We start from the raw sequence: 9,239 nt of genomic DNA on the forward strand, positions 1-9,239 counted from the left end.
AACTCTCTATTTCTCAGTCACAAAATATACATTAAATGCAGAAGAGAGGCAAACAAAAGATACTGTTTTTTTGGATGCTATTTTTATATATCTGTCACTTCTTTACCAGGTCGTCTGCTATAAACAGAACGGTCTCCACATTGTTGGAAAATGATAAGTTTTTAACCTCACTGTAATTTGTCAGGTTTCTTCTAGTTCAAATTAAAATATCGCATTAGGGCCATGTTAGGGCCATGTGGGTTTTTTTTTTTTTTTTTTTAATACGTAAAAATACGTAAATTACCAGAGATTTAACCATGCTATATTTCATACAAATATACCAAAGCATATTTCCATCCATCCATCCATTTTCCACCACTTATTCCTTCTTCAGGAAAGCATATTTAATTGATCTTATTTTGAGGGTTACCGTGAAGTGTGATCACTGCACCAAAGCTAGTGCCAGGTTGATTCTCTCCACCTTATTGTGAACAATAGGAGAAACATTTTTTTTTTAACCTCACATATGGGCAGACATAATTTTCTAAATTGCCTAAATATGTATTAGTACAATTATAACTACATCATGCCAATATATTTTTAGAAGAATCCTAATATGGAACATGATGTTGCATGTTATAACTCACAGCTTGAAAAAAAGAGTTTTTTGTTGTTGTTGCTGTGGTTGTTTGCCCTAGCTGTATTTCTAATTTCAACAAAATAGAAGGCTCCCTAAATGCACTAAATTACTTAGTATTACAACTATACAGTAGATAATTCTGTCCGTTAGCAAATTTTGAGTGACGACAGTAATAGTGCTAACGTTTGCTAGTGTTAATACTTACTGTTAATAATCAAGTTAATACTTAATTAGCTAAATTAGATAACACAAAGCTAGCCACAGTATTTACAGATGACACTGACCTGCACTTGAAGCCCTGAACAGATCAGTAATTTTGCTAAACTTCGCTGCTTCTTCTTGGAGGGTTTTCCTTTTGCGTGCCCTTTCCCTCTCTGCTCCACCTGACAACTTCGTCTCCATCCTCACTCTGCGCATTGATGACTCTGTTCGAAACCGTTCGGTGGAGGTGAGGCGATTGGTAGCTGTGCAAGTCAAGACTAACAGATTCATGATTTATTATCGAATGCCGAATTCGGAAAGGATCGCTTGAGTACATCGGACACGCATTAATATAACATAATAACGACTGACTGATTAAACAAACAAACGAACAAACAAACATCAGGGCTAACTCAGTCGTCAGGCCTCTGGGAATTCTCCCGATGACCAATCTGGGCCTGGGTTTCATGCCTCTTAGTTCCAGTGAAGAGAAATCTTAATGCTACAGCATAAAAAATCAATCTAAAGAATTGTATGCTTCCAACTTTGTGGCAATGGATTCAGGAAAGTTCACATCTAAGTATAATGCTCGGGTGTTCACATACTGTATTGTACTTTTGTCCATATAGCGTAGATGTCAATTTCATATTAGGTGCAAGTTTTTATTTAAGTAAAATATTTAAGAATGGATTGTATTGATTGTCACATTTATACCTACGTCTTTCATTAACACCTTGACACCTAGTGCTTACAGATTTTAGGGAAGGCGTTAGTGAATTAATGTTATCATACATAGTGATGTGTTTCCTTTGGCACGTCGATATCTTAATGCGATGTGAATTACTATGATATTCCCATACTGCTTGTGAATATTTTAAAGCAGCCGTTTAGCACTCATTATAATGTGTTAATGCACTGGACATGTCTGGTTATGTTTGAGGCAATTATTATTCACACTGCCAAGAGACCAACAGGAAGATTTGGATCCAAAGAGATAATCGCATTATTCATTATTTAATTCCTAAAATTAGCAACACCAAACACAAGACAGACAATAATCCACTGAAAACAAGCAAAGGCTCATTTCAATTTTGCGTCCCAGAGGGAAGATGTAAGCCTCCATTCCTCCACCATTTTAGCAAAAATGTTTCCTGGTGATCTCCACAGAGGAGATGTTGATGTCATTCACCACCTGGACTTTAGTGATGGTCTTCAGGTCCTTGACGCGATGCTTATACTGCATGATCTTTGTGTCATCGATGTAAACATGGAAGTTGTCATCGTCTGAGTCAATTTCGATCTGATGGGAGGAAAACAGAGAGAGAGAAAAAAATGCCACTCGGTTTCTATGAGGACCTTATACGTGTGTATATACAGGACATGGTATATGGTGATCGTGACGTTTTCCTTCACCTGAAAATGCTCGTCGGTGCCAAACGGGAAGTTGGTGCATCTCTCTTCCTGCCCCCATTGGTTTGCAAGGAAGGAGTTACAGACTATGTCTGATTCAGTGAAGCGGGGGTTGAAATGAAAGGCTATTCTGTCGTCCTGATCACAGAGGAAATTGATCTCAAACCTTGGTGAGTCAGAAAGACATATTAGTGATGGTGTAGGGATCATTTAGGAGTCAGAGGCAATTGGATTGGGAGCAATCTGGCTGATGGGACCTGGTCAACTGTGTCAGTTTAGATATACCACCAATAACAAACCACTAGCTGTGCTTCACTGGTCCCACATTTTCTGTATGCTCACTGACAATTTATCATGGAAGAGATTACAGGCGACACAATCTCAAATTCCAGCTTGCCCTGTGCTTTCTATTACTCTATGAAGATCTGTATATAAAAAATGTCCAGCATAAGGACCATTCTCAGAGGAAAGCCATTCTTCTGACACTAAATGCATTGACACATGTATTCCTGACCCATAAATGTCCCAAACGCAGCTTTGTAGTGATGCTTGTTTGTGTAATTGTCTTTAGGGTTTTCTACATCTAGTGTGATAAATAGCGTCTCTCTCACCAGGCGTGATGAATTACGAACTCCTCAGAGTTATTAACGTCTCATGTTCTTAAACATATTCCTATTCTGGAAGAGAGTAGGAATTTTAGTGCATAACTTTCGGCAGGATTAAGAGCTGTCTCTCTGAAATGTCGTTGCCTGTCTGCTTTGAGTTCACTCGGATTTAGACACAGGAAATGGTTTTATACACGACTGATGTTTTTGTTTATTCTGCTTCTTCGCGCAGGATCCAGTCCTTTTATATTCTCAGTGGTATTGACAAATTTCCTACTACCGAATAAAGATTTGATCAAATATCCTTAAAAGTGTCTGGAAAAGAAATGATTTGCACTCTTGTGGGCACACCACATATCATGATGTTGGCAGTCACTTTCATCTAGTCATCCATACAGGGCAAAGAAAAATACATTCAGCATCATAACCCTGGAAAAGTAATATCCACCACCCGTAGACTGGGCTTTATAAATAATATCCTACCCTTTCCCTTTCAAGATTTCTCCACAGGCTCGCAGAAAAGAAGCCATGTGTTTAGAAATGGGTCATTCCATCTCAAGTTGGTTGCTTGACCATTATTAATTTTTCAAATTTATTTTTTTGAGTGATTGCCTCTATGGATTGGCATTGAAAGTTTCTATTTATTTATTTATTTATTTATTTATTTATTTATTTATATTTAGTTGGTTTAAATACGACGGCCATCTTTGTGTCATGGCACACAACAAATTTTGGTTTTGCAGCTGTTTACGGAAACCTCAATATCTCGGCTCAATGCATAGGCCTAGCTCCTTGGAACAAAAACTGATCTGTTAGGTACATGAACATATCTAAACATTTTACACATTCATGTTCCTTAGACTTAGAACTTTAGTCCGAATGTAATACTCAAGATTGCTCACAGTTCCACTTTTAGGGTCAATTTATAATCTGAAGGGTTCGAGTCTCTGTCTTAATTTTTTTAAGGGCTACATATGTAAGTATAGTTTGATTGCAGAACATTTCAGGTTTGAGACTTCCCTTATTTTTTTATGAGGGTGAGAAAATTGCCATTAAAAAAATTCCCTCATTTTAGGGTTGAATATCGTTGGTGGGAGACCAGATACAAACCTGAAATTTTACAGAAATAAGTCTGCAATTTTAAGTCTGTAAGTCTGTGATTTTAATCACTCAATTTAATCACACAAATAAATTTTTTTAAAATTAAAAACAGTCAAGCATTGGACCATTGAGATAGAATAACCCACATTTTTCTATTGTCTTATGGTCAGGATAATGCTGGACTTACTTATTGGCTTCTGAGCTAGGCTGTCCTCTTACGATGATGCTCCATCCTGGACATAGGCCATCAGGACAGGAAGCTTCAAACTGGAATAATCCAGTGACATAGACACAACAATGATAACACATATTGGTTGGTCACATATACATTACAGCACGATGAAATAGGGTTAAGGGCCTTACTCAAGGGCCCAACAGTGGCAGTGCGGAAGTGCTGGGGCTTGAACCCCCAACCTTCCACTCAATAACCCAGAGACTTAACCACCAAGCCACCGCTGCCCCAATATGCAGAAGTTTGAACAGAGGCAGACTGCTGTAGAGCGCATGTCTTTAGTACTCACGGCGTATCATTTAATTAAAAGGTCTGAGTCACTGTAGAGGTGTTGGAGTTAACATGCTTTTCAACAATTACGGGAGATGCGTCACAGTTTTTAAAGATTGCCATAATGGTTTTCAATATACTACGATAATATGTGAAAATGCAATTAAGGCCTTTTTTTTGTTTTGTTTTGTAATCTAATCAATGTCATGTGACTAGTCTAAGCATTACTGTCATTACATCAATGCAGTTCAATGAAAAAGCATATCCTTTTATTCTGAACACTAATCGAGCATGTTCCTTTGGCTCATTCCTTTGGTTCGTTATTTACCATCGTCTACGTCCGTGCTTTCTACACATCAATGGACGCTTTGTGCTTTTAAACCCACTACTATTCAACAACATCGATTCATGTTTAGTCACTGATAAGCTTTAATCATTTCAGATCATTTACACTGCTCTTTCAGATCAAGATCAAATGCTGTTTTTTTTTTTGTTTTTTTTTAATTATATTTGCACAGCAGAGGAGAAACATCAGAGCATGTGAACAAACTCAGGAACATTAACATATTAGTCATATTGCCGCCGGTATACAGAGGTGAATATGAGGTTAGTATGAGGATTTGTGGGCGTCGATGAAATCCAGGAGAGGTGAGGCGGCTGTGGAAGAGTGATTTTTACGTCTCTAATACCTGACAAACAAAATGGCTTGGGATAAGAGGGAGGTTTATAAACCAGCCGGGTTTATGCATGCTTTCTAACTCTAAATTCAGGTCCTTACAGAGGCTCAGCAGGCAAAGTCAAGAGCTTTTATGAATGAGCTGCTGAGTACTGAGCTCTATACTGTAAAGCTTTCGAATGCTATTCCCTTTCAAAGTAGAGCAACGAGCTGCAAATGACACTTATCCTTAAGGTGGAAAATGCATTCAATGTGCCCCTCCTACTTCCCTCTTCAAGCTGAAAATCGCAGTGATCACAGGTAAACAGTCAGTAATGATGGGCTGTAGATAAACTCATTGCATATCATTGCAGCTTTCTCACTGTTCTCACTGATGCTGCCTGGAACACATTCAGCACTGAGAGAAGTAATGTGCAGGACATAACCACAGCACTTAAGCTCCCCTAAGAGTCCCATCACGGTCCATCATGTGGAGAAGCGTCATTTTTGTAATGAATATGTATTTCATAAACATGTCCCCAGTGCATTGATTATTATCTGCATAAAGTCCAGGCATGCTATGCGATTCACGGACACGCCTAATGACGGACCTTCACCGAGCAGGTAATCGAACTACGAACGACCAGCGAGGCTTGGAACAACAGAATGAGCTAATTTGCTTTGATTGTGTCTGCAGTCTATCTGTGTTTCTTACCCGTAATGCCATCTCATCCGTGGTGTCTTGTGGCTCTGCGTATCGATCAGCTTTCCAGCAGAAGCAGGAAAGTCGGGACGCAATTTAAAGAGAGCAGCGGCACCACGTGAGCCATTAGGTTCGCGGTGATGTGGGCCTTTGTCTGAGTTGAGCTTTATAAAAACAACTGTATGTACACATACACACACACAGTTACAACTAAATCTCTGTGTGCTCTAGACTCTTCACAGTTCAGAGAACATATTGTACCACAGGGCTTAGATGTATTCGTGCGTCTGCTTTGAATAAATATCAGTTGTGCTCATAAGCAACTTTAAAGGTAATCTCTTCCATTATAATCATTTTATTACATTCATTTCCTCCTTATCAGCTAGGTATTAGATTATATTCCTGCATACATCAGGGCCCAGGAAATGGAGTAGTAGCTAGGAGCTAATAAGCCATGAGCACTCTTTAAAACAATGATGAACAATCACTGCAACGTTCACGCAGCAGCCCTGTACTCCATGTTTGTTCAGGTGACGCATGGCATGCGCTGTTATTTTACGCTGGACAATGCAGTTTTGGTCAACACCTGTCCGCTTTAGTGACGTGAAACTGCTTATAGACACAAAAATGAGCGTCAACAATAGAGCTGATGAGTTGAATGCCATGCTATTTATATGAGTGAAATATCAGATGCTAATCCTGAGGATTAGTTGATACGCTCGAGTGTCCGTTTTGCTTTCATGGCTCATCAGATTTGCCAGCCCTTTCGAATTTCCTGCCCGTGTCTGAACACAATGGCTAGGCTAAACTCATCAGAGCTGCTTCTGCTTATGGGACAAAATGCTTGACATTTCTCCACCATTACAACAGCACATCCACCAGGTGCTGAATGTAATGACAGATATTATGTTGACTAGGAAACACTGCTCTTTTTTTTTTTTTTTTTTAAATTTTTTTTTATAAGTCTATGAAGATGCCAAGCACACATTAAATAAGGTGAATCATCAACACTCAGAACCCTGGTGTGAGACTATAACAGCATATAAATAAATGAAAAGCAGGAACCTTTATCTGTGGACATGTGCTGTGGGTACAAAATGTACATTCCCGTCTCAACAGGAGATTTCAATAAGGTCTCTTTCTCTGTGTGTGCGTGTGTGTGTGTGTGTGTGTGTGTGTGTGTGTGTGTGTGTGGTTGGGGGGTGGGGGGGTCTATTTTGCTTTTCTGTCTCTTATCAGTTGTACGGTCGGAGACGTATCTAGTGAATCCACACACAGCCAAAATCTGTTCCTGCATACAAGAAGCTTGATTTTATCTCATCACAGTACAGAGATGCTGCTAGGCTTCAATACTAACTACGCCAAAGGAACATGGCTGGCACATCAAGCCCAGGTAGCGAATACTGATACTTACAAAAAAGCTGAAATAAAAAATAAAATATGTCCATAGCTATGGATTGGGAATGTGGTGATACAGAGTGCCACAGGGGATTGTATTTCATCCACTAAAAACTGAAATGAGTTATATGTGTGGATTTCCTGAGTTAATACTGATGTCTGGTGAAAATTTCATGTGAATAGCCTCACTGGAAATATATTTACTGAAAAAAATGTTTATATATATATATATATATATATATAGTATGTACATACTATATGTATGTATACATATAAATATAAAGAGTGGGGGAAATAAGTACTGAATTGCATCAACATTTTTTTCACTAAATATATTTCCAATGAGGCTATTCACATGAAATTTAAGACAGTATTAACTCAAGAAATCTGCATATGTATCGAAATCCAAACATTAAAGTCCATAAATAAAGTTATGTACAATAAATAGTAATGACACGGGAAAAAAGTATTGAACACTCTAACTGAAATGTCTTTAATACTTAGTGGAGAAACCTTTGTTTTAACAACAGCTTCAAGACACTTCCTGTATGAAGAAATTAATGGGCCGCAGTATTCAGGTGTGATTTTGGCTCATTCTTCTAAACATATTGTTTTTAAATCTTGTTCAATTGGATTCGAGTCAGGTGATTGACTGGGCCATTCTAACACCTTGATTTATTTTTCTCTGAAACCAATTTGGAGTTTCCTTTGCTGTATGCTGTGGATCGTTGTCCTGCTGGAAGTCCACCCACGTCTCATCTTCATCATCCTGGTGGATGGCAGCAGATTCTTCTCAAGAATCTCCCGGTAAAGGGCTCCATTCATCGTTCCTTCAATTATATGAAGTCTGCCAGTACCATGTGATGAAAAACAACCTCACACCATGATGCTTCCACCTCCAAACTTCACTGTTATAGTGTTTTTAGGGTGATGTGCAGTACCATTTCTTCTCCAAACATGGCGTGTAGTACAATAGCCAAAAAGTTCAGTTTTGCTCTCGTCTGACCAGACTACACTCTTCCTGTATTTCATAGGCTTGTCCAAATGAGTTGTAGCAAACTTTAAACGAGCTTCGACATGTCTTTTCTTTAGTAATGGAGTCTTGCCGGTGAGCGTGAGCAGTTGAGTGCATTGCCTATTGTTTTCTCTGTGACGATGGTACCTGCTGCCTCCAAGTGTTTCTGGAGCTCTTTCCGAGTGGTCCTTGGCTCTTGGGCTACTCTCTGACTATTCTTCTGACTCCCTGGTCAGAAATCTTGTGAGGAGCTCCTGTGCATGGCCGGTTGATGACGGAGTGATGTTGCTTCCACTTGTGGATAATGGCCCCAATGGTGCTTACTGGAAGATTCAGAAGATTTGAAATACGTCTGTATCCGCTTCCATCAGTATGTTCTGAAACAATAAGGTTGTGAAGATCTTGGGAGAGCTCTCTGCTTTTACCCATCATGAGACGTTTCTTGTGTGACACTTTGGTAATGAAAAGCCATTTTATACACCATCAATTTACTAACCTCAGCTGATATTAATTTGCACAGATAGAGGGTATAATTACTTACTGATTTCAGCTGGTTCCTTGTCTTACCTTGTCTTGGAGAACTGCTTTTTCTTAGCGTGTTCAATACCTTCTTCCCGTGTCATTCCACTTTATTACATATAGCTTTATTCATGGATTTTAATGTTATATTTGCAGATTTCTTGAGTTAAAACTGATGTCTGGTGAAAATTTCATGTGAATAACCTCATTCGTAATATATTTACTGAAAAAACTATTGATACATCCAGTCCAATTGGGGTTTATGCACACACAAAAAAGACGGTTCAGTAATTTGCAGCATGACCCCTGTAAGTGAAATATATTGAAAATAAAATGCTAAGCTACATGGACAAACCTTCTACGTGGCTGCAAGAGATTTGGTATGAGGCAAGTCTTCAAACCTTAAGGTAAGATTTTGAAGTCTGATGGGGTTTATTCTTTGTGTCTCTTAATAAAAGAGACATAAATCATGACCTTAAAATTATAGGGTTCTATCAGGGCAAAGAGACAT

The 9,239-nt window shown here is 38.7% G+C and overlaps 1 protein-coding gene across 1 annotated transcript; it reads right to left on the bottom strand.

Annotated features, from left to right (window-relative positions):
• Window positions 1–544: 544 nt before the first annotated feature.
• grifin (galectin-related inter-fiber protein) lies at window positions 545–5,861 on the bottom strand. Its single transcript, XM_017454091.3, has 4 exons — window positions 5,809–5,861; window positions 4,124–4,203; window positions 2,234–2,396; window positions 545–2,120 (listed from the first exon to the last, which is right to left on the bottom strand). Exons 1-4 carry the CDS (start codon window positions 5,818–5,820, stop codon window positions 1,956–1,958), a joined length of 420 nt encoding a protein of 139 aa, XP_017309580.1. The 5' UTR covers window positions 5,821–5,861; the 3' UTR covers window positions 545–1,955.
• Between the last annotated feature and the right edge of the window lie 3,378 nt (window positions 5,862–9,239).

Source organism: Ictalurus punctatus, chromosome 24, assembly GCF_001660625.3.
Source record: "Ictalurus punctatus breed USDA103 chromosome 24, Coco_2.0, whole genome shotgun sequence".
Taxonomy (NCBI): domain Eukaryota; kingdom Metazoa; phylum Chordata; class Actinopteri; order Siluriformes; family Ictaluridae; genus Ictalurus; species Ictalurus punctatus.